The following is an 18,537-nucleotide window of genomic DNA, read 5'->3' on the forward strand; positions in this document are numbered from 1 at the left end:
AGTGGTCTCTAACTCTCAGTCTGGAGTAGTGGTCTCTAACTCAGTCTGGAGTAGTGGTCTCTAACTCTCAGTCTGGAGTAGTGGTCTCTAACTCTCAGTCTGGAGTAGTGGTCTCTAACTCTCAAGTCTGGAGTAGTGGTCTCTAACTCTCAGTCTGGAGTAGTGGTCTATAATTCTCAGTCTGGAGTAGTGGTCTCTAACTCTCAGTCTGGAGTAGTGGTCTCTAACTCTCAGTCTGGAGTAGTGGTCTCTAACTCTCAGTCTGGAGTAGTGGTCTCTAACTCTCAGTCTGGAGTAGTGGTCTCTAACTCTCAGTCTGGAGTAGTGGTCTCTAACACTCAGTCTGGAGTAGTGGTCTCTAACTCTCAGTCTGGAGTAGTGGTCTCTAACCCTCAGTCTGGAGTAGTGGTCTCTAACTCTGGTCCTGGAGTAGTGGTCTCTAACTCTCAGCCTGGAGTAGTGGTCTCTAACTCTCAGTCTGGAGTAGTGGTCTCTAACTCAGTCTGGAGTAGTGGTCTCTAACTCAGTCTGGAGTAGTGGTCTCTAACTCAGTCTGGAGTAGTGGTCTCTAACTCTGGTCCTGGAGAGCCACACATAACACAGCATCTTGGAAGACTGAACACTCTCGACATTACAATGACCATGATAATAACATATCTCTCTCTTCCACAGCACATCAACAATGAGCACATCCACGGAGAGAAGAAGGAGTTTGTGTGCCACTGGCAGGAGTGTTCCAGGGAGCAGAGACCATTCAAAGCCCAGTACATGCTGGTGGTTCACATGCGCAGGCACACAGGAGAGAAACCACATAAGTGTACTGTGAGTATGCTACTGTCGCCTGATCTCTCTCTCTCTCTCAAACCGACCTTTGAAATGGATTGTTAAATGAATTTGAATACAGTTTAGAATGAATTTCAAAGATCAATTTGAGAGAGAGAGGTAAAGTACAGGTAGTATACTCACAGTGCATGTATGTGGCTTTAATGGAAATTCTCTACCTGACAGTGATTGAATCAGACCTTGGCTTTCAGTCTACATAATGTGTTTCAATTTGATGGGTGTTATAAAACATTGTGAATCTGTTTCAGTTTGAGGGTTGTAATAAGATATATGTTGTTTCAGTTTGAGGGCTGTAATAAAATGTATGTTGTTTCAGTTTGAGGGCTGTAATAACATGTGTCTGTTGTTTCAGTCAAAGGATGTATTTAATGAGATGCCTGTTGTTTCAGTTTGAAGGTTGTAGCAAGATGTCTGTTTTTTTTAGTTTGAGGGCTGTAATAATATGCCTGTTGTTTCAGTTTGTGGGCTGTAATAACATGTGTCTGTTGTTTCAGTTTGAGGGCTGTAATAAGATGTCTGTTTTTTTAGTTTGAGGGCTGGAATCACGTGTCTGTTGTTTCAGTTTGAGGGTTGTAATAAGATGTCAATTTTTTCAGTTTGAGGACTGTAATAACACATTTCAGTTGTTTCAGTTTGAGGGCTGTAATTAGATGTCTGTTGATTCAGTTTGAGGGCTGTAATAAGATGTCTGTTTTTTCAGTTTGAAGGCTGTAATAAGATATCTTTTTCAATTTGAGGGCTGTAGAAACATGTCTATTGTTTCAGTTTGAATGCTTTATGTTTTAATATGTCTGTTGTTTCAGTTTGAAGGCTGTAATAAGATGTTTCTGTTGTTTCATTTTAAGGGATGTAATTAGATGTCTGTTGTTTCTGTTTGAGAGCTGTAATAACATGTCAGTTGTTTCAGTTTGAGGGCTGTAATAACATGTCAGTTGTTTCAGTTAGAAGGCTGTAATAAGATGTCTGTTGTTCTGGTTTGAGGGCTGTAATAAAATATTTCAGTTGTTTCAGTTTGAGGGCTGTAATAAGATGTCTGTTGTTTCAGTTTGAGGGCTGTAATAACACATTTCAGTTGTTTCAGTTTGAGGGCTGTAATAACATGTCTGTTGTTTCAGTTTGAGGGCTGTAATAACACATTTCAGTTGTTTCAGTTTGAGGGCTGTAATAACACATTTCAGTTGTTTCAGTTTGAGGACTGTATTAGGGTGTATTTTCTTTCAGTTTGAGGGCTGTAATAACATGTTTCATTTGTTCCAGTTTGAGTGCTGTAATTAGATATCTGTTTCAGTTTGAGGGCTGTAATAACATGTCTGTTGTTTAAGTTTGAGGGCTGTAATAATATGTCTGTTCTTTCAGTTTGAGGGCTGTAATCACGTGTCTGTTCTTTCAGTTTGAGGGCTGTAATAAGATGTCTGTTCTTTCAGTTTGAGGGCTGTAATCACGTGTCTGTTGTTTCAGTTTGAGGGTTGCAATAAGATGTCAATTTTTTCTGTTTGAGGGTTTTAATAAGATGTTTGTTTCAGTTTAAGGGCTGTAATAACGTATCTGTTCAGTTAGAAGGCTGTATGTAATAATATGTCTGTTGTTTCAGTTTGAAGGCTGTAATAAGATATCTGTTGTTTGAGGGCTGTCATAACACATTTCATTTGTTTCAGTTTGAGGGCTGTATTAGGATGTATTTTTTTCAGTTTGAGGGCTGTCATAAGATGTCTGTTTTTTCAGTTTGAAGGCTGTAATAAGATATCTGTTTCAATTTGAGGGCTGTAGAAACATGTATATTGTTTCAGTTTGAATGCTTTATGTTTTAATATGTCTGTTGTTTGAAGGCTGTAATAAGATGTTTCTGTTGTTTCATTTTAAGGGATGTAATAAGATGTCTGTTGTTCTGGTTTGAGAGCTGTATTAGGATGTCTTTTTTTTCAGTTTGAGGGCTGTAATTAGATATCTGTTTCAGTTTGAGGGCTGTAATAACATGTCTGTTGTTTCAGTTTGAGGGCTGTATGTAATATGTCTGTTGTTTCAGTTTGATGGTTGTAATAACATGTCTGTTGTTTCAGTTTGAGGGCTGTAATAATATGTCTGTTGTTTCAGTTTGAGGGTTGTAATAAGGCCTACTCTCGCCTGGAGAACCTGAAGACCCATCTGAGGTCTCATACGGGGGAGAAACCATACGTCTGTGAACACGAGGGCTGCAACAAAGCCTTCTCCAACGCCTCAGACAGAGCCAAGCACCAGAACCGCACACACTCCAACGAGGTACACACTGTAAATCAATCAACCAATCACACACTCCAACGAGGTACACACTGTAAATCAATCAACCAATCACACTAACTCCAACTGCTGACATCCTCACCTCCTTAAAAGGATTATTCACTCAAATTATAGATTTAAGTTGTGTTATGAATTGTTATGAATAACTAGTGAATAATCTATTAGTATCAATAACATCGATATCTATAATTTATCTCACAGATGTATCTAATGTTTTCACGTAATGAAAGACTATTTGAAAGGCAGATGGCCTAAGAAATCACTTCAAATAAAAACGTCTGAAGTGTCATCATGTGTCCTGTGTTGTATCCTCCTGTCCCTCTACAGAAGCCCTACGTGTGTAAGATCCCTGGGTGTACTAAGCGCTACACAGACCCCAGCTCTCTGCGGAAGCACGTTAAGACAGTCCACGGCCCTGAGGCTCACATCACTAAGAAGCATAGAGGAGACACTGGGCCGCGGCAGCCAGGCTCATCACTGACCCCCGGTGGACAGTGTTGTGAACTGCTGCTAGAGAAAGAGGAGGCTGGACACAGGGAGGACTGCAAACTGCTGGCACCTGAGAGCACTCTGGTGAGTTTAGACTGGAGAGTCCATGTCTTTGTAAATAAACAATGTTTTCCTTTGAATATAGTTTCATGTTGATTTTGTGAACTCAAGGCTTGGATCCATAGCTCCATCTATGAATTTGAGAGTGATTACAGGATATGGTGGGGCTGCCGTTGACTGGAAAACAAAAGGATTGTGGTTTTAAGTGATATGTTGTCTCTCTCTCCCTCTCTCTCTCTCTCCCTCTCTCTCTCCCTCTCTCTCTCTTTCTCCCTCTCTCTCAATTCAATTCAATTTCAATTTTCAATTCAATTTAAGGGCTTTATTGGCATGGGAAACGTATGTTAACATTGCCAAAGCAAGTGAAGTAGTTAGTAAACATTACACTCAGAAGTTTCAAAAGAATAAAGACATTTCAAATGTCATATTATGTATATATACAGTGTTGTAACAATGTGCATCTCTCTCTCTCTCTCTCTCTCTCTCTCTCTCTCTCTCTCTCTCTCTCTCTCTCTCTCTCTCTCTCTCTCTCTCTCTCTCTCTCTCTCTCTCTCTCTCTCTCTCTCTCTCTCTCTCTCTCTCTCTCTCTCTCTCTCTCTCTCTCTCTCTCTCTCTCTCTCTCTCTCTCTCTCTCTCTCTCTCTCTCTCTCTCTCTCTCTCTCTGTTTTCTCCCCTCTTCCAGAAGTCTCAGCACAGCCCGGGTGGCCAGTCTTCCTGCAGTAGCGAGCGTTCTCCACTGGGGAGCGCCAACAACAACGACAGCGGTGTGGAGATGAACCTGAATGCAGCGGGCAGTCTGGAGGACCTGACCGCTCTGGAGGACGGAGGGGCAGGAGGAGGCAGCGAGGCGGGGGGGTCAGGGGCAGGCACAGCAGGGATGGGGGGCATGTCGGCACAGGCCCTGAAGAGACTAGAGAACCTAAAGATAGAGAAGCTGAAACAGATCAGACGGCCCACTCCGCCCGGACGCTGTGGAGGGGGGAACAAGCTGCCTGCACTCACAGGTATTAAACTTGACTGACAGGTAGTACGGTATTGCCAGCTACTGAACTGAAGACACTTGACTGACAGGTAGTAAGGTACTCCCAGGTACTGGTCTGAAGACACTTGACTGACAGGTAGTAAGGTACTCCCAGGTATTGGACTGAAGACACTTGACTGACAGGTAGTAAGGTACTCCCAGGTACTGGACTGAAGACACTTGACTGACAGGTAGTAAGGTACTCCCAGGTACTGGACTGAAGACACTTGACTGACAGGTAGTAAGGTACTCCCAGGTATTGGACTGAAGACACTTCACTGACAGGTAGTAAGGTACTCCCAGGTATTGGACTGAGGACACTTGACTGACAGGTAGTAAGGTACTCCCAGGTATTGGACTGAAGACACTTGACTGACAGGTAGTAAGGTACTCCCAGGTACTGGACTGAAGACACTTGACTGACAGGTAGTAAGGTACTCCCAGGTACTGGACTGAAGACACTTGACTGACAGGTAGTAAGGTACTCCCAGGTACTGGACTGAAGACACTTGACTGACAGGTAGTAAGGTACTCCCAGGTATTGGACTGAAGACACTTGACTGACAGGTAGTAAGGTACTCCCAGGTTTTGGACTGAAGACACTTGACTGACAGGTAGTAAGGTACTCCCAGGTACTGGACTGAAGACACTTGACTGACAGGTAGTAAGGTACTCCCAGGTACTGGACTGAAGACACTTGACTGACAGGTAGTAAGGTACTCCCAGGTACTGGACTGAAGACAGTTGACTGACAGGTAGTAAGGTACTCCCAGGTACTGGACTGAAGACACTTGACTGACAGGTAGTAAGGTACTCCCAGGTACTGGACTGAAGACACTTGACTGACAGGTAGTAAGGTACTCCCAGGTACTGGACTGAAGACACTTGACTTGGTTTCAGATCAAATATGCATGTTTTCATCTTGATCAACATTTGAAGAGTTTAAACTAATTATTCTCATTGTGATAAAATCAGTACGATAATAAGATCATATCTTACCCTATATTACACAAATGTAATATTCACTTTAAAAGATCTATAGCTATCTTTCCTGTTGCAATATTGTCTGTGCCATCTCTAGACTGTTAACCTGATGGTTCTAGTCCTGCTTTGTTCCTCCAGGTGGTCCAGGGGAGATGATCGGAGGGATGTGTTCTCCCTCGCCCCTCCTCTCCAACCGCCGAGTCATGGAACTGTCCAATCACGAGCTGGGGGGTGGATCCTCTGGCATGGTCTGTCCTATCAGTGACCGGAGGGGGAGTGGCACCAGCAGCCTGAGCTCAGCCTACACAGTGAGCCGTCGTTCTTCCATGGTTTCCCCCTACCTCTCCAGCCGGCGCTCCAGCGAGGTCTCCCAGCTAGGAGGAGGGGGAGGTGGGTTCCCTACCAGACATTTCACACAAGATTAAAACATGCTGTTTGCAATTCTAACATGTTCCATGGCATATGAAATGACATGATAACCTAAATGTATTTAGAGACAATAAATGCACTCCAAAGTAGCATTTCTAATGTTTGTGAAAGTATTACAATCAAATTCAAATCAAATCAAATTGTATTTGTCACATACATGTGTTTAGCAGATGTTATTGCGGGTGTAGCGAAATGCTTGTGCTTCTAGCTCTGACAGTGCAGTAATATCTAACAAGTAATATCTAACAATTTCACAACATATACTTAATACACACAAAAATTTAAGAAAATATACATATATGGACAAACAATGACAGAGCGGCATGGACTAAGATACAGTAGAATATTATAGAATAGAATGCAGTATATACATATGAGATGAGTAGTGCAAGATATGTAAACATTATTAAAGTGACTGTAAACATTATTAAAGTGACTAGTGTTCCATTTCTTAAAGTGGCCAGTGATTTCAATAGGCAGCAGCAGCCTCTAATGTGCTAGTGATGGCTGTTAACAGTCTGATGGCCTTGAGATAGAAGCTGTTTTTCATTCTCTCGGTCCCAGCTTTGATGCACCTGTACTGACCTCGCCTTCTGGATGATAGCTGGGTGAACAGGCAGTGGCTCGGGTGGTTGATGTCCTTGATGATCTTTTTGACCTTCCTGTGACATCGGGTGCTGTATGTGTCTTGGAGGGCGGGTAGTTTACCCCCGGTAATGTGTTCGGCAGACCGCACCACCCTCTGGAGAGCTCTGCGGTTGCGGACGGTGCAGTTGCCGTACCAGGCGGTGATACAGCCCGACAGGATGCTCTCAATGGTGCATCTGTAAAAGTTTGTGAGGGTTTTAGGGGCCAAGCCAAATTTCTTCAGCCTCCTTAGGTTGAAGAGGCTCTGTTGTGCCTTCTTCACCACACTGTCTGCGTGGGTGGACCATTTCAGTTTGTCAGTGATGTGTACGCCAAGGAACTTGAAGCTTTCCACCTTCTTCACTGCGGCCCGTCGATGTGGATAGGGGGGTGCACCCTTTGCAGTTTCCTGAAGTCCATGATCATCTCCTTTGTTTTGTTCGCGTTGAGTGAGAGGTTATTTTCCTGGCACCACACTCCCAGAGCCCTCACCTCCTTCCTGTAGGCGGTCTCGTCATTGTTGGTAATCAAGCCTACTACTGTTGTGTCATTTGCAAACTTGATGATTGAGTTGGAGGCGTGCTTGGCCACGCAGTCATGGGTGAACAGGGAGTATAGGAGGGGGCTGAGCACGCACCCTTGTGGGGCCCCAGTGTTGAGGATCAGCGAAGTGGAGATGTTGTTTCCTACCTTCACCACCTGGGGGCGGCCCGTCAGGAAGTCCAGGACCCAGTTGCACAGGGCGGGGTTCAGATCCAGGGCCTCGAGCTTAATGATGAGCTTGGAGGGTAATATGTTGTTGAATGCTGAGCTATAGTCAATGAACAGCATTCTTACATAGGTATTCCTCTTGTCCAGATGGGATAGGGCAGTGTGCAGTGTGATGGCGATTGCATCGTCTGTGGATCTATTGGGGCGGTAAGCAAATTGAAGTGGGTCTAGGGTGACAGGTAAGGTAGAGGTGATATGATCCTTGACTAGTCTCTCAAAGCACTTCATGATGACAGAGGTGAGTGCTACAGGGCGATAGTCATTTAGTTCAGTTACCTTTGCTTTCTTGGGTACAGGAACAATGGTGGTCATCTTGAAGCATGTGGGGACAGCAGACTGGGAAAGGGAGAGATTGAATATGTCCATAAACACACCAGCCAGCAGGTCTGCACATGCTCTGAGGACGCGGCTAGGGATGCCGTCTGGACCGGCAGCCTTGCGGGGGTTAACATGCTTAAATGTCTTAATCACGTCAGCCACAGAGAAGGAGAGGCCACAGTCCTTGTTAGTGGGCCTCATCAGTGGCACTGTGTTATCCTCAAAGCGGGCGAAGAAGGTGTTTAGCTTGTCTGGAAGCGAGACGTCGGTGTCGGCGACGTGGCTGGTTTTCCTTTTGTAGTCCGTGATTGTCTGTAGACCCTGCCACATACGTCTCGTGTCTGAGCCACTGAATTGCGACTCCACTTTGTCTCTATACTGATGTTTTGCCAGTTTAATTGCCTTGCGGAGTGAGTAGCTACACTGTTTGTATTCTGCCATATTCCCAGTCACCTTGCCATGGTTGAATGCAGTGGTTCGCGCTTTCAGATTGGCGCGAATGCTGCCATCTATCCACGGTTTCTGGTTAGGGTAGGTTTTAATAGTCACAGTGGGCACAACATCACCTATACACTTCCTGATAAACTCAGTCACCGTTTCAGTGTATTCGTCTAAATTATTTTCGGATGCTACCCAGAACATATCCCAGTCCGCGTGTTCAAAACAATCTTGAAGCGTGGATTCCGATTGGTCAGACCAGCGTTGAATAGTCCTTAGCACGGGTATTTCCTGGGGGCGGCCCGTCTTACGATAAAATGTGTGTAAGCATTGTATTTCCAACATGTTTTTAACATGTACATTTCCAGCAGGGTTCCTGGGTCCTGACCAGGGAGGAGGTGACACCCTCCCCCCTGAGACCAGCTGCAGAGGAGGGCCCTGTCATGGTGTTGGAGGGGGAGGAGGAGGGTTGCCAGAAATGTCTAGTCTAACACCAGCCCAGCAGTACAGCCTGAAGGCTAAGTATGCAGCAGCAACTGGCGGCCCACCCCCCACCCCGCTGCCCAGTATGGAGCAGGGATCAGGGACACAGAGGAGGAGAGGGGGCTTCCTCAGCGAGTACCAGGTGAAGACTTGTCTTTGTCTTCTTCTTATTATCTTATTCCTTATATATGTTTGTATACATTTTTTGGACCTCTATGAAAAGGAAAATGGATGGCCCTCCCTTCAGTAAAATATATTTTTACCCGACCCTCACTGAACACTTGAAAAATAAAAAAAGTTACCCTCCCCTATACCCAAAATAATAACTAAAAGATCAAGTGGATAGCAGTGAACATTCCTACCATTTGCCCTCACATATAGGACAGGCCAGAGCCTTAGATATGCAGTTTTAGAAACTGTTTTTCGTTTTGTAAGCATTACATGGCAAAGTAGCCAGAAGGTTGTGAATTCGCAGACCATACCGGACACGTCTAGGGATGAAAATATATTATTTATAATAAAAGCCCATGCTTGAATCTATCATCTTATTTGCAGTCTGAGAAAAAATTGCCTTTTATAAACACATTTCATGAAGACAAGCATAATCTTTTTTAATACCACAACCGAGCATGACAACGAATTAGCGCATGGTGCAGCACTGGAGACGTTTTGATTTCTATCAAGGCTGTTGTTAAAAAAGAGGATATTCTAAGTTTGGAACATTGCTAAAGTTGTCTATCAACTGGAAAAATTGAGCGCAACAGAACCAGTTACAACTGAAGTATCTGATCATCATCAAAAAGCTATTTGTTGTTTAACACAGCAGCCGCATATCATCAGGTAGCCTATATTAACTTTTATTTCATTTGGGAAACTATCATTTTCTAATTTATTATATTTTATTCAATGATATTGTTGTTACAAAATAGATTTGTGTTGACTGTGATTAGGGCGTGGGAATATAAGAGCATCTGCTCGGCTATATGAACAAACTAGGCATGCATAGCTCACCGCATGATCCTCAAACCAAAAACTGGACAAACTCGTGTTTCTAAAAGTGAATTCAAAGGCACTGACTGTATAACTTTTTTGGCCCACGACCCCATTTTGATATATGAAATTTCTCGCAACCCCAACCATGTGAAATAAATGATGTAATTAACAGCCAATGTTTCCTTTTTTATGTGGCGCTATGACAGTCAATTGCAAATGAGTCTGACATAATGTTTCTTATCTCATCTCACCACCACTAATGAGATGGGTGTGGCTTGATGCACGTCGCGTCGGAGATTCTCAAAGTCAGGGGGTGCACCTCATCCCTGCCGTCACATCCAACCTGGATTCATATTTGGTTATAATGCAAATGAGAGCACTGATTTCAAGACAACTGGGAACTCTGAAAAATACAAGGTCAAATCATGACGTCTGTGATCTTCAGGTCGGAAAGTCGGAGCTCTAGAAAAAGGCCCGAATTCCCGAGTTGGAATTCCGAGTTGGACGATCGTTCAAAACAAATTTTCCCAGTCGGAGCTAGTTTCTTTTCGAGTTCCCAGTTGTTTTGTACGCGGCATTAATACTCAGAGGGAGACGGCAGGGTATTCCCTTTGAGTCAGGAAACCACTCCTCTGTAGTGACCCCGTGAATGCATTCGGTCACATGACAACTCGATCAGCTGTTCGATTTCACTTACCGGCATGTCAACTGAGCCATGATCACAGTCAAACGGATTGGGAAGTATGTGCCAAAGTGCTCATCCAGGCGTTGGAGGTGAGCAGCCATCGCTTGTGTGGAACACTTACTGATTGTAACAGTTCCACTCTCAATGCGAAAAATCTTTCCAACACTAGTTTTGCGAACAGTGGATGTGGTTTGATGTAATTTACAATCGAAGTTACCTGCTGCAGGATATCTCCAAGTTATGTGCTCAGCTCTTTTGCCGCAAGTTTCTCTCGGTGTCTCATACAATGCATCCATATGGCAGAGGGAGACATTCATAACTAGAGTGCAGAGACCTGCCCACCGTAGATGGAGCCCCATCTGCGCAAAAGCACGCAATTCGATCCCATGGAATCCGTTTTTCGTCAATATAGCCACACAGCATGCTCGGGAATCGTGAGAAAGAACAATATGTCCTCGTGAATCCCCCGACATGTAGAGCGAACAAAAGTCAATTCATGGGCATCTCGACCCTCACAGCTAACTGTCCATTTGGAGAGCATAAACTGGGGAGGTTTTGAGACGTTCAGAGTTTCCTGTTGATTGCTAGCAATAGCATAAATACTTAGTTTAACAGTGTTATCTGACAAAGGTATTGATGTGAGTTTCTGTGCCTCCCAACACGTGTTTTCACCATAGCAATATGAAAGTCTCTGCAATAGTGTGTGGTTCCATAGTGTAGCGAGCCTAACCATTCACTGTGGGAATGATTCAAGTGCAACGGTCAAGTGCAGCCTTTTCCCATGATCTAAGGGCACTCTGGTTGAATTTTATCATTTAAATTAGAATAATTTTCATTTCGATTTTTAAGGTTAACCACATTACAATGATTTTGAGAGACAAAGAGGATATTATAATATATATATTTTTTGGTATATCTTTTTTTCTTCACGATTTTGTCAATTCTCCCGCCACCCCATTTTCATATCAGGTGAACCCACATGAGGTTGTGAGCCCTAGTTTGGGAACCGCTGGTATAGCCTAATAAGGCATTTTTTTGTTTCATTATTATTCAATTCGAAGTATTTTTTTTTTATTTTTATTTTTTTTATACAGCCTAAATGCGAAATGTATAGGCATGTTGTTGAAGTGTTGTTGTTGATGTGTTGTTGAAATGCTGAGCCCTCCTGCCGACCTGTAGCGTGTAACAAACACCATTGATTTCTTAAATGGCAGGCCTTGAAATAATAATAATATAGCCTAAATTATTCATTTTCGTTCCTTCTTAGGCTACCTGGCTTGCTCCTGACTGATTTAGAGTTAGTATGTTGTTTAATAGCCTGTTGAAATGTTGAATGTCAATTCATAGTGACAGAATCCCAAGCATTTGACTTCCCAAGCAAAGTCAATTTTTTTGTGTCCTCGGCTATAGAATGTTGTATGTAGCACAGCCTCTGAATCACATAGAGACAAAACAAAGATATCCCAATATGCATCGGAGTCACGTCTTTGCGGACTAAAGCGTTGTTATAGATCATTTTACTGTATATAATCAGGTCCATTAAGCTAACAAAGGGTAGTCCTATTCTTGTAGACATTTTCTACAACAAAAGCCACAATACCCTCATATATCCCCTCAATCCCCTGGTTTTAACTTAACACACCAAGCTCTTCACCGACACTGAGATATTTAAGGAGTGCATGGTGACTGAAGGAATTGGCTGACAAAATCTATGGATCGTAGACTATAATTTCATCTGTCAAACAGGTAGGCCTACCTCTTGTTTCTTGAATAGGAAGAAATAGGCTACAACACAAAGCCCTCTTGTTGTTAGTAGCGTAAAGTCAATTAGGCCTTCTCGAATTAGCCTACTTTCAGCACCCGTGCGCTGTCCATCTCCGCGGCTGCCGCTTCATAGTAATGTAAGTTGTGTAAATTACTTGAATATGGCTTATTGTGAGGTCAGTATCTCTGATAAATAGCTTCATTATTTTATTAATATCAATTAAAGCAGTAGCAAGCTTACCTCCGGTCCTCCTTCTCATCTTCGCGCTTTCCCTCTCAAACTGAATAGGGCATCAGTAGGCCTATTCCGCACGCATAAATATAGCATTTTCTGGACAATTAAAACATTATTTTCAGAAGAAGCCTTTGACTCGCCTCCTGAAGTGCCACAGCACAGTTATTGGTTAGGCAGCACAAAAGGTTTTACATCAGCAAGAGCAGGCCAGGGCTCTTGATTGGGAACGCCTATCCATTGCAGTGTGTAATGCAGTGTATCCTAGTTTTATATACACAATGTCAGCAGCGCAGAAACTCGGGAAGGAAGTACATTTTCTTAGAAATATAACGTTGCCCTGTGCTTATCGGAGCATGCTCTTCGCATAGCCTAGGTCTGTAGCCGTCAAACTCAACTCTGGACCTCGAAGACATTTCCTCTGCTTTTTTTTAATTACAGACTGATTTAGACCTGGGACACCAGGTGGGGGCAATTAAGTATCAGGTAGAACAGAAAACCATCAGTCTCCAGACCACGTAATAATAATAATAATAATATGCCATTTAGCAGACGCTTTTATCCAAAGCGACTTACAGTCATGTGTGCATACATTTTTACGTATGGGTGGTCCCGGGGATCGAACCCACTACCCTGGCGTTACAAGCGCCATACGTAGGCAGGGTTCCCTCTAAAAGCCAATTTATGCTTGCTCTGGAATGTGTTTTGAAGGCTCCTTAAGAAGGGTGTGATGGCTCCTTAAGAAGGGTGTGATGGCTCCTTAAGAAGGGTGTGATGGCTCCTTAAGAAGGGTGTGATGGCTCCTTAAGAAGGGTGTGATGGCTCCTTAAGAAGGGTGTGATGGCTCCTTAAGAAGGGTGTGATGTCTCTGGAGGCTTACCGCATCGCCGTGCGCCTCCCAAATTTTGTATAGCTCCGTATAGCTCCGTATAGCTCCGTATAGCTCCTTATAGCTCCGTATAGCTCCTTATAGCTCCGTATAGCTCCTTATAGCTCCTTATAGCTCTGTATAGCATTGACATGATTTGTTGACGATAGGTGGTGGCGGGAGGTCCTGTAGAAACACAAACTCACTTCCTTGACAACAGCTCTGCACTGCTCCACGAAGCGCAAGAAGTATGAATGCCCTGACTTCTGCAGAGGCCGTATCACCGTAAATGCTACACAGCCAATGCAGAGGTCCGATTGACCATCCAGCGCCTTTAACAATGCAGAGGGCTCTGTATAGCTCCGCACTGACATGATTGGTTGACAGTAGGTGGGGGGCGGGAGGTCCTGTATAAACACAAACTCACTTCCTTGACAACTTCCTTCACAACAGCTCTGCTCCGCGAAGCGCGAAAAGTATGTTTGCACTGACTTCTGTGGAGGCCGCATTGCAGTAAATGCTACACTGCCACTGCAGATATCGGATTGACCATGCAGAGCCTTTAAGCTGAGCGCTTGTGCGGGCTTGCAGCTCCCCTTGGACTGCCGTGCAGAATAAATATCAGCCTGTGCAGAGAAGCACGAGATTGAACTTCACTCAACTTTCTATAGAGTTTTCCCCATTAGTTAATAACACTATCAACGTTTCGCTCCACTGTGGGAATTGTGATCGAATCAATGCAATATTAGCCACTTCAATGTAACATACCGAAACAAAAGGAACTATGCAAGACTTTAGTATGCAAAACTAACTGTCCAAGAGATTTTGTTGTAGGCAGAACACATTGGAGTAGGATTCTATTGCATTGACAGGCATGACTCAGCCCGTACTCTACACAGACCGGTGCGCCATAACCAATCAGAGCTGCAGTAGGCCTATATGCAAATAGCCATTTCCATATATGGATCTGTGCCATTCACTTAGAACTGGACTGTGTTTACAGCATGAGCAGTCGCGAGTAGATGCGCTTGTTTTGAGATCAAAGCGAGAGCTGCATGTAGCCACCTGTGAACATTTGTTCATATCCTTTGCTAGTTAGTGAGTTATTAGCCCAGTTATAGCACATTTCTAGTCAACAATGGGGGAGTGGTTGCTTCCTACAAGAGCACAAAATGTGTGCATTTCTAGCCATCTTTGAAAAGCGAGTCAGGTAAAGAGCTTTTTTTAGAGACAGTCTTGAATAAGCTAAGTAGCTAATATGCAAAGGGTAGCATAATTTGTCTGATTCTTTGTAATAATGGTATGGGAATAATAATTAATTGACAGGTTAATGTCAAGCCCTGCATGTGTTTTTCAAGTCTCATGGAATGTAGGCCTACATTGAACACCACACATTGGCTGCAACTGTAAGCTGAATGATATAACAGCTATTTCCATGTTAAAATGTTACGGGATGCATTTTTCTACATTGTTTTTGATGGTAGGCCACTCTGGTAGGTCTACATTATGATCAAATAGCCACAGTAGCCTACTTGGCCACTGTTAAAACTGTAACTTAAAGCAGGTACAGCCTCAGTGTTCACAGTAAACACGCACCGGGATGTTGAACAGAATTTTCACAACGTTCAAGTTTGCGCTCAGCAGACCTGAGATTTGCTCAGTGCTGAAGTTTTTCTAAGGAACATTGCTCGTAGGGTAAGAGTTTAATACCCCTGGCCTATAGTAAAGACTATGGATCATTTTATTGAGACCACACTAGGCTCACTTGATATTGTGCGCCCAGCAGCGATCAGGGATAAGGGGCATCATCAGGCACACATCGAGACACTATAATAAGCAACTCATTCTCAAACCCTGAGCAATATGACATGTAATCGATGACAAATGACATGACCCTCCACTGGACTAGAGTTTAAAAAAATACTAAACCCTCCCCCTGACTGAAATTGAAAAAGCATGACCCTCCCCCATTTTCCTCTGGGGTAACAATTGTGTGCATTTCGACTGCTCCCTAATACAAATAAAGTGTATTATTATTTGTATTATTGCCAGGGTCAGCCGCTGCCAGCGTTCCTGCAGTATGGCGGTCCCAGGAGACACAGTGCCAACACAGGAGAGTATGGCACTGGGGTCATCTACCCCCACCAAGCCCCAGGGAATGCCACCCGGCGCTCCAGTGACCCCGTCCGCTCCACTGGCAACCCCCATGCCCTTCCCAAGGTTATTATTATTATTATTATTAGTAGTAGTAGTAGTAGTAGTAGTAGTAGTAGTAGTAGTAGTAGTAGTAGTAGTAGTAGTAGTAGTAGTAGTAGTAGTAGTAGTAGTAGTAGTAGTAGTAGTAGTGATAGTAGTAGTAGTAGTAGTAGAAACATGTGAAAGTAGTAGAAACATGTGAAAGTAGTAGAAACATGTGAAAGTAGTAGAAACATGTGTTTGTGAAACACTTAAAACAAATGTTGATTTGAATTTGTTTCCCAAGGTGCAACGTTTCAACAGCCTGAACAACCTGGCCATGATGGGCCGGAGGAACGCCCTGCAGCATTGTGGGTCAGACGCCAACATCACTCGCCATATGTTATCCCCGCGGCCACCCAGCATCACCGAGAACGTCATGATGGAGGCCATGGCCATGGACGCCCATGGTGGAACCATGGATGCCAGGGACCATGGCATGATGCTTCCCCCAGGAGAGAGAGGCTTCCTGGGCTACCAGAGTCACCACATGGGGGGTCCCTCCAGCCAGTTATCACCCAGCCACGACAGCCTGGGCTGCCCAGAGCAGGGCTACCAGGGAGAGACACAGATGGCCATGCAGGGTGGGCACTACCAGGGTACTACCAGGGGACCAGGCCAGGGCCAGATAGGAAAAGGGGGACCCATCCACCCAGACGGGATGTCCAACACCTTGCTACAGCAGGCTGAGTACAGCATGAGTACCTGCCAGCTCAGCCCCTCTGAACCACACTACCCCAGCCTGGGCCAGGGAGGGCCCGATGGAGGTGCAGGGCCCTGGGAGGAGAGCAGCCAGGTCCAGACCCCTCATGGAGCTCTCCAGACAGGGATGCAGTACCAGGACCAGGGCTCTATGAGTCTGTACACCCAAGGCCCAGATGGAGGCCACCAGAAACTGAACATCAAACCAGAGCAGCAGCAGTATCATCCAGCCCTTTCCAACCCAGACGCCTGCCAGAAGCAGCTCCACAAACACCAACAACAGCAGAGGCCCCACCCAGGGCAGACACCCATGCCCATGGGACCTATGTCCCCCCAGAGTTACCCCCAGCAGGGACAACCTGGCCAGGGCATGATGAGGACCACCAACCCCTCCTGTGACTTCCATGGTGGAGGTATGGAGAACCAGAACCAGGCCTCCATGCAGCAGCAAAGCGGGGGCCTCAGCCTGGGGTCGGCCGGTCTGGGGCCTGGCGGCCGGTCTCAGACACCAATGATGCAGGTGAAGGAGATGATGGTGAGGAACTATGTGCAGTCACAGCAGGCTCTGCTGTGGGGTCAGGAGCAGGACCAGAGGGGGATAGGAGCGGAGGGAAAACCCCTTCCTCTGTCAGACAGCATGGACATGACAGGACAACAGGTGACTGTTTCCCTGCTCCCTTTGTCTTCTCTCCTCTGTATTCTCCCACTTTGTACTAAAGTGTTTTATTGATGTTTTCAAAGGACATTTCCTGAAGATAATGTGTTTGCTTGCTTGTCTTGAAGTATTTATGGTAGCACTTTAAACTAAATGTTGATCTCATTTTATTTGATTCAGGTGGCCATGATGCAGCAGCGTAGTCCCCATCCCCAGCAACACCATCCCCAACAACACCAGCCCCAGCAACACCATCCCCAGCAACACCAGCCCCAGCAACAACACCAACAAACCCTCTACCCCAACCCAGACTCCAGCTACCCAGGCTATTCCACCAACCAGAACCTGATGATCCCCCCAGCCCACAGCCGAGGAGGCCCCAGCTCCGGCTCCTCCATCCCCCCTAACGATGTCCACATGATGAGCGTGCATGGAGGGCCAGGGTCCTGCTACAGCCAGGACATGGGAGTCCCTGTGGTCCCTAGACCACCCCAGGGCCGGAAGCCTCTCAGCAGGCAGAATAGTCTCCAGTCCCAGCCAGGAGGAGGGTACCTGGGCAGTCCTCCCCACCACAGCCCAGTACCCTCTACCTCCAGCCCAAGGAGAGCAGTCCGACTGCCCCCTGTCCAGGACCCTCAGACCCCCCACCAACCCCATCAGGAGATCTTCTCTCCCTCCAACAACAATAACAACATGTATTACTCGGGCCAGATCCACATGCAGTACCCTAACATGGACAAGCAGCAGATCCAAATCCAGCGGATCACCCATCCTCACCAGGACCCAACCCAGACCGGGCCCTGCCTCAACCAGCACCAGGTGCACCTGGTAACCCACATGGACCATCAGGGGAACAAGTCTGCCCAGCTGGGCTACCCCCATGAGTCCACCCCCATCTCCAATGCTCTGGAAAACCTGGATCTGGATAATGCCCAGATAGACTTTACCTCCATCATTGATGACCCTGACCCCTCGTCCTTCAGCCCCGTCAACCCACCTCTCCATGGGGGTTCATCCCAGACCTCGTCCCGCCTCACCACCCCCCAGACCTCCACCACCCTGCCCTCCTCTGGGCTCCCCAACATGGCTGTAGGGGACATGACCTCCATGCTCACCTCTCTGGCTGGTGAGAGCAAGTACCTGAATACTCTGTCTTAGAACCTGAACACAATGTTCAAGAACAAGTACAGAACCCGAACACACTCATAAAGTTGACTAGAGGGGCTCAGCCCTCTGTCTGAAGAGACTAAGTAACTGAAGACACTGTCGTAGTACAAGTACCTAGACTGTCCTAGAGTGGACCCTAGGGGCGCAGCTCGGTGGTTTTAGTGTTAGCTTACCTCATAACATAAAGTTACAGGAAATGACTGTGTAGAGTATAGGTACTGAAGATATTTCCCCATTCTCTTGGCCTCACCTTTCTGTCCCTGGCCAGGATGGACAGATATACAGTAGCTACTCCTTAGAGGACTTTAAGCCAAACCAAAGGCACCTACTGATCTTGATCACTGTGTTCTCTTGTCTCATGAGAAGATAATGGACTTTGGAGTTGCTTGGTACAAAACTGTTGCTTGGTACAAAACTGTTGCTTGGTAAATAACTGTTGCTTGGTACAAAACTGTTGCTTGGTACAAAACTGTTGCATGGAACAAAACTGTTGCTTGGT

The 18,537-nt window shown here is 45.4% G+C and overlaps 1 protein-coding gene across 1 annotated transcript; it reads left to right on the forward strand.

Annotated features, from left to right (window-relative positions):
* Positions 1-672: 672 nt before the first annotated feature.
* On the forward strand, positions 673-18,029 carry LOC311118743 (zinc finger protein GLI1-like; the record flags this gene model as incomplete). The annotated part of the gene is made up of 9 exons (XM_084193531.1): positions 673-822; positions 2,935-3,099; positions 3,445-3,690; positions 4,349-4,670; positions 5,810-6,061; positions 8,623-8,879; positions 15,332-15,499; positions 15,762-16,874; positions 17,052-18,029. Coding segments are annotated over 9 exons (3,651 nt in total), but the record flags the coding sequence as incomplete, so codon positions are not given.
* Between the last annotated feature and the right edge of the window lie 508 nt (positions 18,030-18,537).

This window comes from Coregonus lavaretus (assembly GCF_964263955.1).
Source record: "Coregonus lavaretus genome assembly, contig: HAP1_SCAFFOLD_5024, whole genome shotgun sequence".
Classification (NCBI taxonomy): domain Eukaryota; kingdom Metazoa; phylum Chordata; class Actinopteri; order Salmoniformes; family Salmonidae; genus Coregonus; species Coregonus lavaretus.